General features: G+C 46.8%; 1 protein-coding gene across 6 annotated transcripts in view; it reads left to right on the top strand.

Annotated features, from left to right (window-relative positions):
* mpp7a (MAGUK p55 scaffold protein 7a) overlaps positions 1-24,380 on the top strand; it is a 339,487-nt gene that overhangs the window by 79,183 nt on the left and 235,924 nt on the right. For all 6 annotated transcript variants that reach the window (XM_014157501.2, XM_045702141.1, XM_014157503.2 and 3 more), the window contains one exon: positions 14,495-14,708. In XM_014157501.2, the coding sequence (XP_014012976.1) occupies positions 14,672-14,708 (37 nt within the window). In that variant the 5' untranslated portion in view covers positions 14,495-14,671. The remainder of the gene's footprint in view (positions 1-14,494; positions 14,709-24,380) is intronic.

Genomic DNA, 24,380 nt, shown 5'->3' with positions numbered 1-24,380 from the left:
AAACTCAGCATAAAAATAAATGTCCCTTTTTCAGGACCCTGTCTTTCAAAGATATTTATACGAATTATCTTCACAGATATTCATTGTAAAGGGTTTGAACCCTTTCCCACGCTTGTTCAATGAACCATAAACAATTAATGAAGATGCACCTGTGGAACGGTTGTTACGACACTAACAGCTTACAGATGGTAGGCAATTAAGGTCACAGTTATGAAAACTTAGGACACTAAAGAGGCTTTTCTACTGACTCTGAAAAACATCAAAAGAAAGATGCCCAGGGTCCTTGCTCCTCTGCGTGAACGTGCAATGTCTGTACTGAGACGCCTAAGACAGCGCTACAGGGAGACAGGACAGACAGCTGATCGTCCTCACAGTGGCAGACCACGTGTAACAACACCTGCACAGGATCGTTACATCCAAACATCACACCTGCGGGACAGGTACAGGATGGCAACAACAACTGCCCGAGTTACACCAGGAACGCACAATCCCTCCATCAGTGCTCAGACTCTCCGCAATAGGCTGAGAGAGGCAACAACGTCGCCTATGGGCACAAACCCACCATCGCTGGACCAGACAGGACTGGCAAAAAGTGCTCTTCACTGACGAGTCGAGGTTTTGTCTCACCATGGGTGATGGTCGGATTCTCGTTTATCGTCGAAGGAATGAGCGTTACACCGAGGCCTGTACTCTGGAGCGGGATCGATTTGGACTTAATGCAGTTGGTGGCCACACCAGATACTGACTGTTACTTTTGATTTTGACTCCCCCTTTGTTCAATGATACATTATTCCATTTCTGTTAGTCACATGTCTGTGGAACCTGTTCAGTTTATATGTCTCTTGTTGAATCTTATGTTCATACAAATATTTACACATGTTAAGTTTGCTGAAAATAAACTTGGTTAACAGTGAGAGGACGTTTCTTTTACTAAGCCTAACTGCCTGGCTAAGGCTCAATCACAACAATGTGGAGTAGTACTGAAGCAGCACTTTCATTCCATAGCAGTTTGACATGTAACAGTTGCATTTCATTCACTCACTCATTTTCTGTAATTTCTTTGGGATTAATGATTAACCAGTGGAAGCAATAAAAATGCCAAACTACTGTTCAGAAATTATATTTATACCAAAAGTTTTAGTCCATACACAGATCGGCTACATAGCTACGCATCCGTAGGTATACATGTATTTTTATCCTCCCCCAATAAGCAAGAAAAGAGTTAGCTAGCTACCTTAATTCAGCTACATTGCATGCCAATCTCTTGCGTTAACATATTCCTCTTAACTGTACATTTTCTGCATGATTCCTGATGAAGTAATAATTACTTACATTTGCTTCCATCCTAGTTTATTGTATTCTTGAAGCAACTCTACAGGGTTGGGTCGCAGAGCTTCATGGGAGTTTTCGGAAACACTAGATATAAAGTCTGCATTTGGAGGGCCAACTAGAAGTTGAATTGGGACACACTACGACTCGATGGGGCTTGCGGGATTGCACAAAACGGGAGGTATTGGGATTGAGCCTAAGTGTTTGCTGACTAACTGTTTTGGGCTCCCGAATGGCGCAGTGGTCTAAGGCACTGCATCTCAGTGCTAGAGGCGACACTACAGACACTCTGGTTCGAATCCAGGTTGTATCACAACCGGCCGTAATTGGGCGTCCCATATGGCGGCGCACAATTGGCCCAGCGTCGTCCGGGTTTGGCTGGTGTAGGCCGTCATTGTAAATAAGAATTTGTTCTTAACTGACTTGCCTAGTTAAGTAAAGGTTAAATAATATATATATATTTTTGAAATTATATCTGTATGATATGGGCCTACTGAGTGCTAGTGATTCTAGCAGCCCTGTTAGGCTGGATCTCAAATGCACCCTATTCCCTATAGTGCATTACTATTGACCAGAGCCCTATAGGCACAGGTCAAAAGTAGTGCACTATATAGAGACGGAGCCAGGGACTGACTCACCAGACAGATGGCCCAGCTGGTGTCTTCTGGGAAAGTTGAATATTTCTCTCACTCTCGCTGTCACTCTTTCTCTCTCTCCTTCTGTCTCTCTCTCTCTCTCTCTCTGTTCATCTCTATTGCTCTCTCATCTCTACTCTGTAAAAGACAGACTGTCTGAAGGGCTTACAGAAAATGTAACATGTCAAATGAATTTGGTTTCCATGACTCTTTATTAAAACAAGGCAGGGAAACATTTAATGGAGTCTTTGTGTTAAAGGGGCTTGGTGTGTTAATGTGTTGCTTGGAGGGAAGACCATGCTGTGCACACAAAATGACCTCAAATGATCCTGGGGCAGACACTGTGGAAAGACTGGTTCAAAACTACACACAAACACCAACAAACCAACAAGATAGTTATGTGGTCCATAGATCTCAAGACACCGCAAAGTGCAAGGCCCTATAATTTTACAAGTGTCAGAGGCCATACATAAATACTGTACATACGGTTCCTTCGGAAAGTATTCCGACCCCTTGACCTTTAACACATTTTGTTACTTTACAACCTTATTCTAAAATGTATTGTTTTTTTCCTCATCAATCTACACACAATACCCCATAATGACAAACCAAAAACAGTTTTTTTACATTCTTGCAAATGTGTTAAAAAAAAATCACATTTACATAAGTATTCAGACCCTTTACACAGTACTTTGTTGAAGCACCTTTGGCAGTGATTACAGCCTCGAGTCTTCTTGGGTATGATGCTACAAGCTTGGCACACCTGTATTTGGGGAGTTTCTCCCATTTTTCTCTGCAGATCCTCTCAAGCTCTGTCAGGTTAGTTGGGGTACGTTGCTGCACAGCTATTTTCATGTCTCTCCAGAGATCGGGCTCTGGCTGGGCCACTCAAGGACATTGAGACTTGTCCCGAAGCCACTCCTGCGTTGTCTTAGCTGTGTGCTTAGGGTCGTTGTCTGGTTGGAAGGTGAACTTTCTCCCCAGTCTGAGGTCCTGAGAGCAGGTTTTCATCAAGGATCTCTCTCTACTTTGCTCTGCTCATCTTTCCCTCATCCTGACAAGTCTCTCAGTCCCTGCTGCTGAAAAACATCCCCACAGCACTTGCCTAGTTAAGTAAAGGTTAACTATATATATTCCGTAGGGATGGTGCCAAGTTTCCTCCAGACGCGATGCTTGGCATTCAGGCCAAATAGTTAAATCTTGGTTTCATCAAACCAGAGAATCTTGTTTCTCATGGTCTGAGAGTCTTTAGGTGCCTTTTGGCAAACTCCAAGCGGGCTGTCATGTACCTTTTACTGAGGAGTGGCTTCTGTCTGGCCACTCTAACATAATTGGTGGAGTGCTGCAGAGATGGTTGAGATGTTCTCCAATCTCCACAGAGGAATTCTAGAGCTCTGTCATTTTAATTTTTTAAAATTTATTTTACCTTAACTGACTTGCCTAGTTAAATTTTTTTTTATATATATATATATATATATATATATATATATATATTTATATATATATATATATATATATTTATATTATATTATATTCTTCTCTGCTTGATAAGTCTTTTGCGTATATACATACACACACACAGACACAGCAAGTTGCCCTAGTCTGACTCTGTACTGATCCTGAGCTGTTCAAACCTTCATCTTGACCTCTTCTCAACCTGAAATCTTTTAGAAGGTGCTCTTGGGAAGGCCTGTTAGGTCAGAGGCTCAGCCCAAGGCTCCTGTGGTGCAGATATACAGTACAGTAACAGCCTGTTTAACCTGTTGAGGACCCCTTCGAGATAGGATCTTGTTAACGGGATTGATTTTGACAACAGCCAGTGAAAAATCAGAGCGCCAAATTCAAAACAACAAAAATGTCATAATTCAAATTTTTCACACATACAAGTATTATACACCATTTTAAAGCTAAGATTCTCCTTAATCTAACCACATTGTCCATTTTCAAAAAGGTTTTACAGCGAAAGCAAAACATTAGATTATGTTAGGACACCACCTAAACAAGAAAAGCCAGACAGCCATTTTCCAAGCAACTAGATGCATCACAAAAACCAAAAGTACAGCTAAAATATTCACTAACCTTTGATGATCTTCATCAGATGGCACTCATAGGACTTCATGTTACACAATACATGTATGTTTTGCTCGATAATGTTCATATTTATATCCAAAAAACCCATTTTACATTGGCGCGTAATGTTCAGAAATGTTTTCCCTCCAAACCATCCAGTGAATGAGCAATGAGCACACATATTACAGAAATACTCATCATAAACTTTGATCAATATACAAGTGTTATGCATAGAATTATAGATAGACTTCTCCTAAATGCTACCGCTTTGTCAGATTTAAAAAAAAAGGTTCACGGCGAAAGCACAATTTGCAATAATCTGAGTACAGCCCAGAAGACACCAACAACTAACAAACAGAAACCCGCCATCTTGGAGTCAATAAAACTAAGAAATTACATTATAAATATTCACTTACCTTTGATTATCTTCATCAGAATGCACTCCCAGGAACCCCAGCTCCACAATAAATGTTTCGATAAAGTTCATATTTATGTCCAAATACATCCATTTTGTTTGCGCGTTTAGGTTCACTATCCAAACCCACAACGCGCGTGCTTACTTAGTCCAGACGAAAAGTAAAAAAAGTTATACTACAGTTTGTAGAAACATGTCAAACGATGTATAGAATCAATCTTTAGGTTGTTTTTACATATATCTTCAATAAAATTCCAACCGGACCTATCCGTTCTCTTTAGGAGTGAATATGAACTCAGCTCGCTCCCATGTCCTTCCGCGTGACTGTACCCATGCCTTATAATGGGACACCTACTTCCTTGGGCTGTTATTCCCATCAAATTCACCATAGAATCCTCAAACAAGGTTCTAAAGACTGTTGACATCTGGTGGAAGCTTTAGGAAGTGCAAAATGAACCCATAGTCACTGTATACAATAAAGGCAATCACTTGAAAAAACTACAACCTCTGATTTCCCACTTCCTGGTTGGATTTCTCTCAGGTTTTTGCCTGCCATGTGAGTTCTGTTATACTCACAGACATCATTCAAACAGTTTTAGAAACTTCAGAGTGTTTTCTATCCAAATAATAATATGCATATCCTACCTTCTGGGCCCAAGTTGCAGGCAGTTTAATTTGGGTACGTTTTTCATCCGGCCGTGAAAATACTGCCCCCTATCCCGAAGAGGTTTTAAGAGATCTTGAGATCTTCTGTGAGGTATTTGATGGAGATATTCCATAGTATTCAGACAGTTAAAAAGTGGTGAAAAGTTTTGATTGATACTGCTATTTGTACTTCAGCTCTCCTTGCATGCTAGTAGATAACAATAGACTTCCAGTTATTGAGCTAGCGCTAGTTAGCATTGGCTTGCGAAATTACCTATAACTTCCTTCATATTATACACAGAGACATGAACATTCATCTGACTCTGGGGAAGTAGATAAAGGGCATCATTACCAAAATCCTGAAGTATCCCTTTAATTTACATCCAAAAAGCAGGGATGTGCTCTTTCCATCAGACATGATAGAGTAGTACCTCCTTCTGTCATCCATTTCTTTGCTCACACACCTTGCTGCCTGCATCTCCCTCCCTCGTCCCTCTCTCTCCCTTTCTCAGGCCAGGAACACTACACAGCCAGCCCTGGGTTGTAGCTGTCTTAATTTAAGAACCCCAATCCCGCATAAACTTAACAACTATTACCAACTAATACCGGCCTGCAGCCTCCCGGCTGGCCGTTTGGCACATCCCCCAAACACAGCTAAATCCTCTGCCCTGCTCTTCCAGCTACTTCTAATAGGATGTGTTTAACTATACTAGATCCGAAGGAGCGCGGGTTAGTTTTAGGGTTAGGATCTAGAGTTAGTTTTAGGGTTAGGATCTAGGGTTAGTTTTAGGGTGAGGATCTAGAGTTAGTTTTAGGGTTAAGATCTAGGGTTAGTTTTAGGGTTATGATCTAGGGTTAGTTTTAGGGTGAGGCTCTAGGGTTAGTTTTAGGGTGAGGATCTATGGTTAGTTTTAGGGTGAGGCTCTAGGGTTAGTTTTAGGGTGAGGCTCTAGGGTTAGTTTTAGGGTGAGGCTCTAGGGTTAGTTTTAGGGTGAGGCTCTAGGGTGAGGATCTAGGGTTAGTTTTAGGGTTAGGATCTAGAGTTAGTTTTAGGGTGAGGATCTAGGGGTTAGTTTTGGGGATAGGTTTAGGATCTAGGGTTAGGGTTAAGGTTTTGGGGTTAGGGTTGGGGAAAATAGGATTTAGAATGGGACTGAATTTTGTGTCCCTACAAGGTTAGTTGTACAAGACTGTGTGTGATAGTCCAGTGCAGCCTGCCTAATAGGATGAGACGGAGACATTCTGGCATGCCTCTGGAGAACAGTGCAACTATTGAACAATGTGTACACACACACTTCTTAACCATCCAGCAATGTATTTTTATATTTTCCACAAACAGCGTTTCGCTCCCGGATCCAGGTGGATTTTAGTATTAATATTTAACAAAATGTAGTGTATGAGTGCACAAGAGTTTTACGTGCCAACTGTTTAATACACTGTAATTATACCCGGTCCATGAAACGTACTGCGGCTGTGTTGTGCGTGTATTATTAGGGGGGGTGTCGGGTGTCTGTGGTACATGTATTTTGCTTGTTCCTAGTATTTTAATATTCACTTTCTTTATTGCTTTGCTGAATGATCTTGCTGAATCATTGCCATGGCTACTCCTCTGGAACACTGCTCTGTGAATGCCTTTCAAATGGCACCAGGGCCCATATAGCTAGGGAATAGGGTGCCTTAGGGTAAATAGGGTTCCATTTGGGACACAACCTGTAACACTGTAATAGACTGACACCCCTACTGGAACTTGAAGGGAAGGGACCCCTCATTTATATCACACTCAGTCTACTCTGTAAACACTAAACCCCCTTAAACCCACACCCGCTATCCATCCACACTTCTCTTCCTCGCTGTGTATCTCCCACTCTCTCTCAATCTCTCCATCCATCTCTCCCCCTCTGTTTCGCTCTCTCTAACCAGGCAAAATCACAGCAGAAATATTTGGACATGTTTTATGGACTGGAAGAGCGTGCTCTTCCTGACACCGTTTTCTCTTTATTGGGAGCGTGCTTCTTCCTGACACCGTTTTCTCTTTATTGGGAGCGTGCGCACACATGTGAAAACAAGATAGTGTCCTCTTAAAACCGCACGTGACCACTACTGACACGGCATGCCTTTAAAAACAGCCTGCGTCTGAGGCGTGAGTCACTTCCGCGGCAAAAGATTACGAGACGGAGAATTAGAGAGACCCAGCGCTCAGATACACTCATTCAGGGCTCAGACTCACTGACGGAGGGGATCTAAGGTTGGATTTAGAGACATTGGAGATAAAGGAGGCAGAGTGGTGTGGTATACATACTTGTGTTTTCTTTTCTCGCTTGGCGATTCAGTAGTTGGACACTGGAAGTATGTGGGACTCTAGATGTCCCACTTGCTGTGTTCACTATCGGGTCACTCCCAGGAGAGGGCACCAGTGAGCTCAGAACCTGGTCCCGCTACATACCTGTACATACAGGAGCCAGGGTTTACAGCCACAGTATGTTCAGTCAGTTAGGTGGAACATATAAGCATTTCCAATCTGATAATATTGATCATTCCACAATCCTGTTGTAGGCCAGTGCAAGACGTGTGGCTTTATAAAGGTAAGTCAGTTGAGTCAATTTAACGTAATTGAGTATTAGATGGTTCTGGTAAGACCTGGAGGGACTTGGTTGATGAACTTGAATTTAAACTTGGCACATCGTGACACCAGATTGGCACAGCGGGGTTTACATAGTGCTTCACCTGGGTCAGATGGATTTGCTTTATAAAAATAGGACTTCCAAAAGAGGAGGACTCATTGATTAGGGCTGAGAATTGCGGGGGGACCTCACGATACGTAATTATCACGATACTTGTATGCAATTCGATACTGTGATTTTGTGATTTGTTGTTCCTAACATATTGCTCACTATATGTCTGCTGCAGAGGGACAAGAGAGAGCCATGAGAAAATGTGTTTTGATCCCATCATGGAAATAAAAGTGCTGAAAACAAATTGTCTCCCTATTTAAAAAGGTGGCGAACAAGCCATAAAGGTTTTGGTGCAGGTACAGCCAACTAGCTCAATAGTAGTATTGCGATATTTATGGGGAAGGAGGATCAGTGTGTGTGTACGGATGGACGAGATGAGGTAGGCCTATACTCCTCCAGGCCAGTGTCTGGCCTCCACGGAGAAAACTCAATCACCCAACAGCATGCTGGGGCTGTCAGACTCCACTCCTGACCGCTATGTTTTTTTGTGGTCTGACACGATTCCCAAATTTTTTTTTGGGGGGGGTACAAAACATAGCGATACTAATATCTGCCGATATACTATTTTACAGCAGGAAACTAGTGTCATTTCCATCAATTGCCATCCAAAAGAGCAACTGTCCAATAACTATGCTTCAAATGTTGATTTAATGCATTGTGACAATAATGACACATCATGAGAATGTCCAGAAGTGTTCAGATCAGCATGAAATTCCCTTTTCTCATCCTATTTATTCAATATCAGTTATCGTGGAGTTATTTACTAATATAGCTGTGAAAGGCCAATATCGGACTATCTTACTGGTGAACCAATCTATCGGTCGGGCTCTAAACTCTTACAAAAAAAGGTACCATACAAAACCTAAAAGAGTTCTTCGGGTGTCCCCATTGGAGAACCCTTGTTGGTTCCCTCCCTTTTGGTTTCAAGTAGAACCATTTTGGGTTCCATGTAGAATCTTATCCACAGGAATGAAAAAGGGTTTTACCTGGAACCAAAAAGGGTTCTTCTATGGGGACAGGCAAAGAACCCTTTTGGAACCCTTTTTTTCTACGAATGTACTGCCAACCCAGGGAATGTATAGACAGAGCATAGCATGCCTGCAGAAGTCTGCTGCCTGCGTAACCATTTCCCAACTCTTTCCGTGTCTCACTTGAGACCCCTACACTTTTTTTCTCTCACGTTGTCTTCATGTTTGGTGCAGCCAAGTGTTGTGTTCCAGAGAATGTTTTTTCTCTCAGTACTGGACATTTGAGTAACCTAGGCTATCATATCTGAACCTCAAAGGATAGTGAAGAGTGTGTTTTGATGTCAGAGGTTTGGAGGATAGTATAGTTTTTATTGTCGGAGTAAGAGCGTGTGTTTTCATAACCTGTTTTTCCTCATCCCTTCTGTCTCCTTCTCTTCGACTTCCAGCTGGGTCCCTGGGTCCTCCTCCCATCCTAGCCAAGCCCGGGCCTGTTTTTGAAAAGGGTAAAAAAATAACAACCCGTCTTCATCCCTCTCTTCAAATAACTGATGGGACTTCAGGTTTCACACTGAGCAAGACTAAACAAATACAGCGTGTCTCCTAACATGTGATGCAAGCATTCCTTTGTTTGGTAAGCTGCTGCAGCTTGCCTTGTCCAGGGTGTCTTCCAGCTGTGTTGTAGTAAGAGTTGAGGGGATTCTGGCTGTAGTTGGATATTGGGCCTCTAGATGGCAGCAGGACCCTTTCAGGGCGCTCTGTGTGTCTAACACATGGGAGAAGTAGAAAGCATACCTTTCATTGTCAAAAAAAAAAAACTTTCATTGTGATCAGGCTCTTCTCTCCACATGGCAAAGTTGCTTTGCCTCCCCCCTCTACACTCAAACCTGATTCTGTGTGATTTGTACAGAGGAGAACCAAGCCATGGCTGAATAAAGCATCTTGACTTGGACTGTCTTGAAGTTCAGTGGTTACAGGCCTTTCGGGCGCCGTAAAAGTCTCAGGTGCTCTCGGTGCCGCGGTACGCTTCCTGGCCTTCCCAAGGCCCCGGACGGAAAGATGGATCCCACTTTGATTTGGGAAAATTGCTGTAATTCCTCCTAGGGATGCCGTTTGATATTCCTGAATCCTGCAGCACTAGAAGGCAGGCAGATCAATCTCCCTAACAAGTCCCCCTCTGTCTCCGTCTGTCATTCCAATCACACTGGTATGACTATACCTTAGCCTTGTCCCTTACCCTGCTCTGTGGCTGTGAAATACAGGGCTGGTTTAGCGCGGGTCAATTCTTTTGACATGAGCTCAGTTGCTGCTGTTGCTGCTTTTGTCCTTTGTGTTCAGAGCTGTTGGAGAGATCTTGTAGGATCCTGTGGTCCAGGCCTGAGGAGCCTGCTGTCGCTGAGCTGCACCTTCTCTGTCCCAAATGGCGCCATGTTCCCTATGTAGTGTACTACTTTTGACCCGAGCCCTGTGGTCTGTAGTGCACTAGAAAGGGAACAGGGTGCCATTTGGGACTTACACCGGGTCTCTGCTGGTCTCTTTAGCATTTTTTTAATGGGATATATGTAGGCTTATGGTGTGGAACAGGACTGAACTTTGATTGCACTTGACGGTTTGGTCTATACATTTACTCTCGCTGTGTGTGTGTAGAAAGACAGCTGTGCTCCAAATCTAGCAGGCGTAACAAAGGAGCTGCGTGGTCTAAACTGTCCGCCGTCCTCCACTTCCCCCCTCGGAAGGGAAAAGTCATACGTCCTTTACTGTTGTTCTGTGAATTCACCACGTCTTACCTCCGGATTTCAAAAACTTCTGGCCTGAAAAACGTCAAACTCCTGGAACTAAATGTGTGTGTGTTAAATGACTGGGGTTTGGGTCTGCCTGCAGTCTTTCCTGGGTAATGTTGCTGAGGTGATATTTTCCGCAGCAGGTTTTTCCTCACCTGGAGGTAAGGGTCGTCCCCGAGGTGCGTTCACAACCCGGCGTGTCAGACACCGTTACGCAACATGAGCTAGCGTCTCCGCTGATTTACACCCAGCAGCTTCGCCAAACACCGCTAAAGCCCCAAGCCACATAGGTCTCAGCTCGGCTGTGTGTCGTTCCTGAGGCTGAATAGTTAGTGCACGCTCCAACACCCTTTGACCCAGTGTTCTGGTCTCCGCTGGGGGGGTCCAACGGAGAGTGTGTGTGTGTGTGTGTGTGTGTGTGTGTGTGTGTGTGTGTTTTAGACCTGCTGAAGGGGGTCCTGATGGAGGTATTTTGGCCTTAGAGAGTGCAGAGCGTGGTGGATCTGCCTGGAAGCTCGTTTGCGTGTTAGCGTTGTTAGCTAGCTAGCTGCCTGCAGCAGCAGCCAAACGGCCGGTCAGAACACCCTGACACACAGCGCTCCGGAACCACCCTCACTCCGCATGGGACCAATAGCTGTCAGAAGTCAGCCGCCACCATAGGAACAATGTAGCCGGGAAGGAGACCAGGAAGGAGACCAGGAAGGAGGGGACCAGATACAGTAGGTGGCTGTGGCTCATTTCAGAGTGGGATTTGTCTACTCTAGCTGTTCTTTCTGCCTTTAAGCCCTCCTGTGTTGTGCTTCCTGTGTTGTATCATATGGGGTTCAGACAGAGAGTGGAGCAGACTGGACTTTGGGGGACCAAATCTAGGGTGGGTCATTGAGCCCCATTTTGTTAGGCAGGAGCCTTAGGTTAAATGTTATTGGCTGGTCACCGTTCTCTACATTTAAAGCTGAGCTTTGATGACTGCCTAGGCTGCTGAAGCATGTGGTAGTCTAGACCTGAGCAGCATGGTTATCAAGGGAGGAAGGATAGAGAGAGGGATAGGGACATGGTAGGTAGTTGCCCCTGGGGCCTAATGAAGGGACCAGGGGGAGAAATGGAGCATACGGGGGAGGGTGTGTGTTTTGGGGGAAGGGGGGGGGGCATACAGGAGAGTGTGTGTGGTAGGGAACAGTAAAGTGTTTAATAAGCGATGCGTGAGTCGTGGCCAGCCATGAGTGGAGGGTCGAGGAGGGGTGGATGAAAGACTGGGGGGCAAGGGGCTGTGGTCTCCTAGGGGATGCCACCACAGGCCCAGCCCTAGTGTGTGTGTGTGTGTGTGTGTGTGTGTGTGTGTGTGTGTGTGCGTGTGTGCGTGTGTGCGTGTGCGTGCGTGCGTGCGTGCGTGCGTGCGTGCGTGCGTCCCTAATGCCGGCCTGCTGCTGTTCTACAGTAGCAGCACCTGCCTGTGTCTGCTGCGGTTGGCTGGAGTACAGAGGTCAATAGGTAATGTCCTCTGAGGCCTCCCCAGACCCAGTGCTCTGACTCAATGACTACAGCTAGCGCTCAGACATTCCCACCTGCACAGACATCACACATGATATGTCATGTTATATTTAAGCAATAAGGCCCGAGGGGTGTGGTATATGGCCAATATTTTTGCTTCATGTCTAAGAATAGCCCTTAGCTGTGGTATGTTGGCCATATACCACAAACCCTTGAGGTGCCTTTTTAATAAAACAAGTATTTTTAAAAAGTGACCTTTATTTAACTAGGCAAGTCAGTTAAGAACAAATTCTTATTTACAATGACGGCCTACCCCGGCCAAACCCTGACAATGCTGGGCCAATTGTGCGTCGCCCTATGTGACTCCCGATCACGACCGTTTGTGATACAGCCTGGATTCGAAGCAGCATGTCTGTAGTGACGCCTCAAGCACTGCGATGCAGTGCCTTAGACCGCTGCGCCATTCAGGAGCCCTATTGCTACTATAAACTGGTTAACATCGTAATTAGAGCAGTAAAAATACATGTTTTATCATACCCGTGGTATACGGCCAATCAGCATTCAGGGCTCAAACCACCCACTTTATAAAGCGCTAGAAAAATAATATGTGAGGGTATGTGTGATCGAGGGCCTGAGTGTGAGCGTCTGTGGGTGTGTGCGTGCGTGCATGCATGGCGTATGTCTGTATTGAGGATGTGTGTGTACTGTATTGAGGATGTGTGTGTACTGTATTGAGGATGTGTGTGTTTGTGTATTGTATGTGTACTGTATTGAGGATGTGTGTGTACTGTATTGAGGATGTGCGTGTATACTGTATTGAGGATGTGTGTGTGTACTGTATTGAGGATGTGCGTGTGTACTGTATTGAGGATGTGCGTGTGTACTGTATTGAGGATGTGTGTGTGTACTGTATTGAGGATGTGCGTGTGTACTGTATTGAGGATGCGTGTGTACTGTATTGAGGATGCGTGTGTACTGTATTGAGGATGCTGTGTGTGTACTGTATTGAGGATGCTGTGTGTGTACTGTATTGAGGATGTGCGTGTGTACTGTATTGAGGATGTGCGTGTGTACTGTATTGAGGATGTGCGTGTGTGTACTGTATTGAGGATGTGTGTGTGTACTGTATTGAGGATGCTGTGTGTGTACTGTATTGAGGATGCTGTGTGTGTACTGTATTGAGGATGTGTGTGTGTACTGTATTGAGGATGTGTGTGTGTACTGTATTGAGGATGCTGTGTGTGTACTGTATTGAGGATGCTGTGTGTGTACTGTATTGAGGATGTGTGTGTGTACTGTATTGAGGATGCTGTGTGTGTACTGTATTGAGGATGCTGTGTGTGTACTGTATTGAGGATGCTGTGTGTGTACTGTATTGAGGATGTGCGTGTGTACTGTATTGAGGATGTGGTGTGTGTACTGTATTGAGGATGTGTGTGTACTGTATTGAGGATGTGTGTGTGTACTGTATTGAGGATGTGTGTGTACTGTATTGAGGATGTGTGTGTACTGTATTGAGGATGTGTGTGTACTGTATTGAGGATGCTGTGTGTGTACTGTATTGAGGATGTGTGTGTACTGTATTGAGGATGCTGTGTGTGTACTGTATTGAGGATGCTGTGTGTGTACTGTATTGAGGATGCTGTGTGTGTACTGTATTGAGGATGCTGTGTGTGTACTGTATTGAGGATGCTGTGTGTGTACTGTATTGAGGATGTGTGTGTACTGTAGGGGTGTGCATGTTTCTTCCTCTGTTGTCCTGACTCCTGACATTCCTGGAATCCTCCACCTTGATAGGGAATCTGAAAATGGGGGGGACACACGTCTTTCAGGGATACAAGGTATATCCAGGAATCTTGTTCCAATTAGCCTAGCAGTACGTGAGCTGTTTTTCACTCGCTGTGTTTAATAGGCCAGAGATGTGTGTTTGTGTGTGTGTCTGAGTCTGAGGGGGTAGATTAATGGCCAAATGATTTTCTCAGTGTTTTGTTTTTGTGTTTTTAATTTTCCCCTCGTTCTCTCCGTTTTCTCTGTGGATGGGTTCACAGTTCACTGGTTGTATTTACAAAGCGCCGCATTTCCAGGCTCATTTGATTTTTCACAGGTCTGGTCTGCAGTGTTCTCCCATGAGCCGGATTGTGTTTCCTATGTTTCCGCTGGCCGTTGAAAGGGGGAATAACGAAGGTCTGGAATGGGGTGTGTGTGTGTGTGTGTGTGTGTGTGTGTGTGTGTTCACAGTTGACCCTCCGTGATTACGAACCAACACATTTTTGCTCTCATCTGCTGAATAACTTCCTTCATTGATATGTACATCCGCTTTCTTCCAGGTCCAACAACCTACACACACACACACACACACACACACACCTCGTGTGTGTGACGTTGGGTGCGGTGAAGCGCAGTGCCTAAATTCCTGCCCTCCTCTCTCTTTTAGGGAACGCCGGCCACCCATGGTATAAATCCTGGACAGAGACACCTTGGACTGGGGGTGACAGAGGAGAGGAAAGGAGACTGAACCTGCCCTCTACCCTTCCCTTGCCTGCTGCTGCAGTGTGGCTGAGCAGTGCTACTTTCATACCTCACTCTGATATTCCACAGCAAGGCAGGAACCATGCCGGCCCTGTCCACCGGATCTGGAAATTACTCGGGTACTGAATGATTTGATGAACCCTGTTTCCTTTCAGCTGTACACACTAAACCCCATTCCCTATTCACGATGCTCATCTTCCTACACGTTTTATCCCCTTTATTCTCTGCACTAACTCTGTGCCCTTAAGGCTGCTCACACTCAACCCTGTTCGCTTTTTCCAATACGCCGGATTCTGTCTCCACTGTAGGTTTTTACAAAGAAGCATAGTACATATACAGTTCCTTCAAAGTATTCATACCCCTTGATTTATTCCACATTTTGTTGTACTACAGCCAAAATGGATAAAATATTTTTTTTTATCTCTCAATACACCGTGATGACAAAGTTAAAACATGTTTTTAGAGATGTTTGCTAATTTATATCAAATTAAATACACATATGTCAAATTTACATAAGTATTCACACCCCTGAGTCAATATTTTGTAGATGTTCTTTTGGCAGAAATTACAGCTGTCAGTCTTTCTGGGTAAGTCTCTTAAGAGCTTTCCACACCTGGATTCTAAATTCTTCAAGCTCTGTCAAATTGGTTGCTAAACAACCATTTTCAGGTAGATTTAAGTCAAGACTGTAACTCGGCCACTCAGGAAAATTCACTGTCTTCTTGGTTAACAACTCCAGTGTAGATTTGGCCTTGTGTTTTATGTTATTGTCCTACTGAAAGGTGAATTAATCTCCCATTATCTGGTGGAAAGCAGACTGAACCAGGATTTCCTCTAGGATTTGCCTGTGCTTAGCTCTATTCTGTTTCTTTTTGTCCTGAAAAACTCTGCAGTCCTTAACGATAATAAACATACCCATAACATGATGCAGCCACCACTATGCTTAAAAATATGGAGAGTGGTACTGTAATGTATTGGATTTGCCCCAAACCTAATGCTTTGTATTCAGGACCAAAAGGTAATTGCTTTGCCATGTTTTCTTGCAGTATTACTACATATATATATATATATTTATTATATTATTATTACAGTATTATTTAGTTCCATGTTGCATGTTTTGGAATATTTGTATTCTGTATATGGTATGGGGGCCAGATTGGGGATTTAGTCAGGACACCGGGGTTAACACCCCTATTCTTACGATAAGTGCCATGGAATATTTAGTGACCACAGAGAGTCAGGACAGCTGTTTAACGTCCCACCCAAAAGACGTTTCCTCCCTCTCCGGAAAAGTGAGTTATGAAGGATGCCACAAATGTACACCATACAAAATATAATTAAGAACTTCACCATGCTTAAAGGGATATTCAATGTCTGTTTAAATTATTTTTTGTTATCCCCTATCATGTTAAACACTATTATTGCACATAAAGTGAGTCTATATTACTTATTATGTGACTTTTTAAGAATATTACTACTCCTGAACTTATTTAGGCGTGCCCTAACAAAGGGGTTGAATACTTATCAAGACATTTCAGCTTTTTCAAATTTTGTATTCATTTGTTAAAAAAATAAAATAATAATAACATGTAGGCCAATGAGAAAAAAATTGAAATGTATTCTATTTTAAATTCAGGCTGTAACATAACTAAATGTGGAAAAAGTCAAGGGGTCTGAATACGTTCTTTAACTTTTCTCTTGAACTCCGTCACAACCACGACACTGAACCCTGTCCCCTATGCACGACACTGAACCCTGTCCCCTATGCACGACACTGAACCCTGTCCCCTATGCACGACACTGAACCCTGTCCCCTATGCACGACACTGAACCCTGTCCCCTATGCACGACACTGAACCCTGTCCCCTATGCACGACACTGAACCCTGTCCCCTATGCACGACACTGAACCCTGTCCCCTATGCACGACACTGAACCCTGTCCCCTATGCACGACTGAACACTGTCCCCTATGCACGACACTGAACCCTGTCCCCTCCTATGCACGACACTGAACCCTGTCCCCTATGCACGACACTGAACCCTGTCCCCTATGCACGACACTGAACCCTGTCCCCTATGCACGACACTGAACCCTGTCCCCAATGCACGACACTGAACCCTGTCCCCAATGCACGACACTGAACCCTGTCCCCTATGCACGACACTGAACCCTGTCCCCAATGCACGACACTGAACCCTGTCCCCAATGCACGACACTGTCCCCTATGCACGACACTGAACCCTGTCCCCTATGCACGACACTGAACCCTGTCCCCTATGCACGACACTGAACCCTGTCCCCTATGCACGACACTGAACCCTGTCCCCTATGCACGACACTGAACCCTGTCCCCAATGCACGACACTGAACCCTGTCCCCAATGCACGACACTGAACCCTGTCCCCAATGCACGACACTGAACCCTGTCCCCAATGCACGACACTGAACCCTGTCCCCAATGCACGACACTGAACCCTGTCCCCAATGCACGACGCTGAACCCTGTCCCCAATGCACGCACACTGAACCCTGTCCCCTATGCACGACACTGAACCCTGTCCCCTATGCACGACGCTGAACCCTGTCCCCAATGCACGACGCTGAACCCTGTCCCCTATGCACGACACTGAACCCTGTCCCCTATGCACGACACTGAACCCTGTCCCCTATGCACGACGCTGAACACTGTCCCCTATGCACGACGCTGAACCCTGTCCCCTATGCACGACACTGAACCCTGTCCCCTATGCACGACACTGAACCCTGTCCCCAATGCACGACGCTGAACCCTGTCCCCTATGCACGACACTGAACCCTGTCCCCTATGCACGACACTGAACCCTGTCCCCAATGCACGACGCTGAACCCTGTCCCCTATGCACGACACTGAACCCTGTCCCCTATGCACGACGCTGAACCCTGTCCCCAATGCACGACGCTGAACCCTGTCCCCTATGCACGACTCTGAACCCTGTCCCCTATGCACGACACTGAACCCTGTCCCCTATGCACGACACTGAACCCTGTCCCCAATGCACGACGCTGAACCCTGTCCCCAATGCACGACGCTGAACCCCGTCCCCTATGCACGACGCTGAACCCTTGTCCCCTATGCACGACTCTGAACCCTGTCCCCTATGCACGACGCTGAACCCTGTCCCCAATGCACGACGCTGAACCCTGTCCCCAATGCACGACGCTGAACCCTGTCCCCTATGCACGACGCTGAACCCTGTCCCCTATGCACGACTCTGAACCCCGTCCCCTATGCACGACGCTGAACCCCGTCCCCTATGCACGACGCTGAACCCCGTCCCCTATGCACGACGCTGAACCCCGTCCCCTATGCACGACGCTGAACCCCGTCCCCTATGCACGACGCTGAACCCTGTCCCCAATGCACGACGCTGAACCCTGTCCCCAATGCACGACACTGAACCCTGTCCCCTATGCACGACACTGAACCCCGTCCCCTATGCACGACACTGAACCCTGTCCCCTATGCACGACACTGAACCCTGTCCCCTATGCACGACACTGAACCCTGTCCCCTATGCACGACACTGAACCCTGTCCCCTATGCACGACACTGAACCCTGTCCCCAATGCACGACACTGTCCCCAATGCACGACACTGAACCCTGTCCCCAATGCACGACACTGAACCCTGTCCCCAATGCACGACACTGTCCCCAATGCACGACACTGAACCCTGTCCCCTATGCACGACACTGAACCCTGTCCCCTATGCACGACACTGAACCCTGTCCCCAATGCACGACACTGAACCCTGTCCCCTATGCACGACACTGAACCCTGTCCCCAATGCACGACACTGAACCCTGTCCCCAATGCACGACACTGAACCCTGTCCCCAATGCACGACACTGTCCCCAATGCACGACACTGAACCCTGTCCCCTATGCACGACACTGAACCCTGTCCCCTATGCACGACACTGAACCCTGTCCCCTATGCACTACACTGAACCCTGTCCCCTATGCACTACACTGAACCCTGTCCCCTATGCACGACACTGAACCCTGTCCCCTATGCACGACACTGAACCCTGTCCCCTATGCACGACACTGAACCCTGTCCCCTATGCAGGACACTGAACCCTGTCCCCTATGCACGACACTGAACCCTGTCCCCTATGCACGACACTGAACCCTGTCCCCTATGCACGACACTGAACCCTGTCCCCTATGCACGACACTGAACCCTGTCCCCTATGCACGACACTGAACCCTGTCCCCTATGCACGACACTGAACCCCTGTCCCCTATGCACGACACTGAACCCTGTCCCCTATGCACTACACTGAACCCTGTCCCCAATGCACGACGCTGAACCCTGTCCCCAATGCACGACACTGTCCCCAATGCACGACACTGAACCCTGTCCCCTATGCACGACACTGAACCCTGTCCCCTATGCACGACACTGAACCCTGTCCCATATGCACGACACTGATCCCTGTCCCCTATGCACGACACTGAACCCTGTCCCCTATGCACGACACTGAACCCTGTCCCCTATGCACGACACTGAACCCTGTCCCCTATGCACGACACTGAACCCTGTCCCCTATGCACGACACTGAACCCTGTCCCCTATGCACGACGCTGAACCCTGTCCCCTATGCACGACACTGAACCCTGTCCCCTATGCACGACACTGAACCCCTGTCCCCTATGCACGACACTGAACCCTGTCCCCTATGCACGACACTGAACCCTGTCCCCTATGCACGACACTGAACCCTGTCCCCTATGCACGACACTGAACCCTGTCCCCTATGCACGACACTGAACCCTGTCCCCTATGCACGACACTGAACCCTGTCCCCTATGCACTACACTGAACCCTGTCCCCAATGCACGACGCTGAACCCTGTCCCCAATGCACGACACTGTCCCCAATGCACGACACTGAACCCTGTCCCCTATGCACGACACTGAACCCTGTCCCCTATGCACGACACTGAACCCTGTCCCCTATGCACGACGCTGAACCCTGTCCCCTATGCACTACACTGAACCCTGTCCCCAATGCACGACGCTGAACCCTGTCCCCAATGCACGACACTGTCCCCAATGCACGACACTGAACCCTGTCCCCTATGCACGACACTGAACCCTGTCCCCTATGCACGACGCTGAACCCTGTCCCCTATGCACGACACTGAACCCTGTCCCCTATGCACGACACTGAACCCTGTCCCCTATGCACGACACTGAACCCTGTCCCCTATGCACGACACTGAACCCTGTCCCCTATGCACGACACTGAACCCTGTCCCCTATGCACGACACTGAACCCTGTCCCCTATGCACGACACTGAACCCTGTCCCCTATGCACGACGCTGAACCCTGTCCCCTATGCACGACACTGAACCCTGTCCCCTATGCACGACACTGAACCCTGTCCCCAATGCACGACACTGAACCCTGTCCCCTATGCACGACACTGAACCCTGTCCCCTATGCACGACACTGAACCCTGTCCCCTATGCACGACGCTGAACCCTGTCCCCTATGCACGACACTGAACCCTGTCCCCTATGCACGACGCTGAACCCTGTCCCCTATGCACGACACTGAACCCTGTCCCCTATGCACGACGCTGAACCCTGTCCCCTATGCACGACACTGAACCCTGTCCCCTATGCACGACACTGAACCCTGTCCCCTATGCAGGACACTGAACCCTGTCCCCTATGCACGACGCTGAACCCTGTCCCCTATGCACGACACTGAACCCTGTCCCCTATGCACGACACTGAACCCTGTCCCCTATGCACGACACTGAACCCTGTCCCCTATGCACGACACTGAACCCTGTCCCCTATGCACGACACTGAACCCTGTCCCCTATGCACGACACTGAACCCTGTCCCCTATGCACGACACTGAACCCTGTCCCCTATGCACGACACTGAACCCTGTCCCCTATGCACGACACTGAACCCTGTCCCCTATGCACGACACTGAACCCTGTCCCCTATGCACGACACTGAACCCTGTCCCCTATGCACGACACTGAACCCTGTCCCCTATGCACGACACTGAACCCTGTCCCCTATGCACGACACTGAACCCTGTCCCCTATGCACGACACTGAACCCTGTCCCCTATGCACGACACTGAACCCTGTCCCCTATGCACGACACTGAACCCTGTCCCCTATGCACGACACTGAACCCTGTCCCCTATGCACGACACTGAACCCTGTCCCCTATGCACGACACTGAACCCTGTCCCCTATGCACGACACTGAACCCTGTCCCCTATGCACGACACTGAACCCTGTCCCCTATGCACGACACTGAACCCTGTCCCCTATGCACGACACTGAACCCTGTCCCCAAGGCGTTACAATAGCACAGTGACCTGGTTCAGCCCTTTCCTGATGTTCTTCTCCAGGCCTCACAGGTCTCATATGTTCTCACAGGTGTTCACAGCAGACAGATGAGCACACACACACCTCCCAACATCTGTCTGTCTCTCAGTGAGGATGTCGATCACATACGTCCTTCCTTCATGTGTCTGTGTGTCTCGTTGTGATGATGTCAGAGAGGGAGACATGTCAGGTCTTTTAACACACAGGCAGATGATGTCAGAGGTTAGGGGTCAAGGCTTGCTCTAATTAGAGCCTGTCTCCTTGTCTGTGAGTGTGTGTGTGTGTGTGTGTGTGTGTGTGTGTGTGTGTGTGTGTGTGTGTGTGTGTGTGTGTGTGTCTGCAGACGCATCCACCTCTCCCCTCTCTTGTCCCCTCTCTCATCTCTCTCTCAACCACAACCCAAAAAAAGAGTAGCAAAAGGACAAAGAAGTGGATGAAAAAGAGAGGGCGGACGAACCAACGACAGACACAGGGAAAAAGAAAGTTGATGGATAAAGAGTGTGTTCGTCTCGGCTGTCCAGGCTTTGACAGAGTTTACGTAGCCGTTGTGGAAATTCGTATAGACAAAGTGAAAAGCCAGACCATCAATTACTATTATAGTCATTTTAGGCAATTACTGGCACAGACCCTGTTTCCAAATAAATCCTGTAAGGGCTCTCTCCTCCGCCCCATCCCTCTATCCCTCCTTCTTTCATCCCTCCATCTCTCTATCCAATTCTCTCCATCTCCTCATCCTTCCATCCTTCCTCCTCAATCGTCCAGTTTGAGCTTTATGGGTGAATTCCAGAACGCCGCGGAACGTGGACGACAGTTTGGTAGAGCCATGGGCCACAGAGCTGTGGACAACGTCGCGAGTGATGTTAGGATTCCTGCTGTAGATGACAGATTCCGCTCCCCGTGTCAACCTGTGTCTGGTAACACTAATGTTACTCGAAGAGGGGTGTGTGAGTAGCTCAGGGAGGAGTGTGACAGAGTGTAAGGCTGCAGAACTGACCGATTCGTCACCTTGTGACAACCCGTGTCTGGGGGAAGTGATGTCACAGGAAGGAGTTTTGTAGAGAGAGGGCGGATTGTAGTGAGTGGTCTCAGCCTAGTGAAGAAGGTGGGAGGCAGAGGTTTATCTGTGTGTTTTAAGAGATTACTAATCTGCATTGTGTAGATGTGTAAAGATGGTGACAGAGGTTACTAATCAGTGTAATTGTCATTTTAGCAGAGAGTTAGGAGACATGGAGTTAGGAGGGGCAGCTGCAGGGTGACAAATAGAGGTGTATTTATGCATTGGGATTTGGAAATGTAATTTTTTTATACAAATCTGGTAAAATCTATCATATGTATACTGAACAACAATATAAACTCAACGTGTAAAGTGTTGGTCCCATGTTTCATAAGATCCCGCACGTTTGTTTACATCCCTGTTAGTGTGCCAAGATAATCCATCCACCTGACAGGTGTGGCATATCAAGAAGCTGATTAAACAGTATGATCATTACACAGATGCACCTTGTGCTGGGGACAATAAAAGTCCACTCTAAAATGTGCAGTTTTGTCACACCACACAATGTGCCACAGATGCAATTGGCATGTTGACTGCAGGAATGTCCAACAGAGCTGTTGCCAGAGAATTGACTGTTCATTTCTCTACCATGAGCCGCCTCCAACATCGTTTTAGAGAATTTGACAATTCATATAACCGGCCTCACAACCACAGACCACGAACCACGCCAGCCCAGGACATCCACGTCCGGCTTCTTCACCTGCGGGATTGTGGGAGGGGGGGTGTTGAGGAGTATTTCTGTCTGTAATGAAGTCCTTTTGTGGGGAAAAATGAATTCTGATTGGCTGTACCTAGCTTCCCAGTGGGTGGGCCTATGCCCTCCCAGGCTGCGCCCCTGCCCAGTCATGTGAAATCTATAGATTAGGGCCTAATTTATTTATTTAAATTGACTGATTTCCTTCTATGAACTCTAACTCAGTAAAATCTTTGAAATTGTTGCGTTTATATTTTTGTTCAGCATATATAAGGTGTTCAGACAATTAGAAGACATGTAGAATGATATAGATAGATGGTGCACTTGGTAGGATTTCCCATCACATTCAAACAGGGAAATCTGTAGTCATTTAGTGCTACTGGTGTTGGGGGCTGGTAGGTAGCTGGGCGGTTTGACAGTGTCAGAGATCAAAAGAGGACCATCACGCTCGCCAAAACGTCTCTGTACTCTATCCCTGATGCAGTGAAAAGAATAAAAAGACTTAAAAATGATGCATAAAATAAATCTTTATGCATCATATTTTTGAGTGAGGACCCCTTTTTATTTATGTGTCCGAGATCAGACAGACAGGCAGGTGACTGACACATTTATCCCTCGCTCCCTGAGGACCCGGACAGCACAGCCGACCACCAGGGCTTATGGCGTCTCACCAGAAGCAATTGAGATGTTATCCAGCGATCAGCCTACTCCATCACTCTGTCTGAAACTCATATCACCCCAAAGCAGCTGATGAAATAACAGCGCTACACAGTGCAGACTTATTAATGCTAATATTTTCCCCCGACTGTGAAAGAAAGGACTGAGCTGAACACTTTATCTGGTGTTTGTCTCTTTGAGGCTGTGTGTGTGTGTGTGTGTGTGTGTGTGTGTGTGTGTGTGTGTGTGTGTGTGTGTGTGTGTGTGTGTGTGTGTGTGTGTGTGTGTACTAAACACAGCTCTTTATCTGGTGTGTGTATCTAAAATGTTATGGAATATTTGGAGAATAAATATGGGGTGAGTAGACGGATGGTACAGAAAGTGCTCCCTACTTAGGAACATGTCATCTCTCGCTCTCTCTGTCTCTCAGTTCAGTTCAAGGGGGTTTATTGGCATGGGAAACATATGTTTACATTGCCAAAGCAAGTGGAATGGATAAACAAAAGTCAAACGATATTCTCGCTCTCGCTCTCCCCTTCTTTCGCTGCGGGAGCAGCCTTCTCATACCAGCTCTGCTCGGCCCAAAATAAACAACAGACCTCTCTCGCAAATTAAGATCTAATAAATGAAACCAAATAATGAAAAAATAAACCTGAAAAACAATAAAAAGCTGGAAAAATGACCTCTGAAATATGACCGCGGGGGGAACTGAACGTTCGAAAGGAACGCCGTCCCAGTGTTCAGGTTACTCAGGGCCCTTTTGGTGTGGGACTTGGAGTTTTTAATAAATGCTTTGGAAGCAGATTAAGGAGGCGTTTGGTTGATGTTGCTGGCCCCAGGCTTATGTTTAAAAAATACAAAAGTTTTAAAATGTCAAATCTTTGAGGAGAAGGAATGTGTCCCCAGTAACGAGGGAGACCGATAGCTGTACCGACTGCTAGGACTGATTTCTAAGAGCCGCTCTCTGACACTTTGTTGG

This window comes from Salmo salar, chromosome ssa19, assembly GCF_905237065.1.
Source record: "Salmo salar chromosome ssa19, Ssal_v3.1, whole genome shotgun sequence".
Classification (NCBI taxonomy): Eukaryota; Metazoa; Chordata; class Actinopteri; order Salmoniformes; family Salmonidae; genus Salmo; species Salmo salar.
The sequence above is the reverse complement of the archived record's forward strand: the minus strand, read 5'-3'. Positions and strand labels throughout refer to the sequence as shown.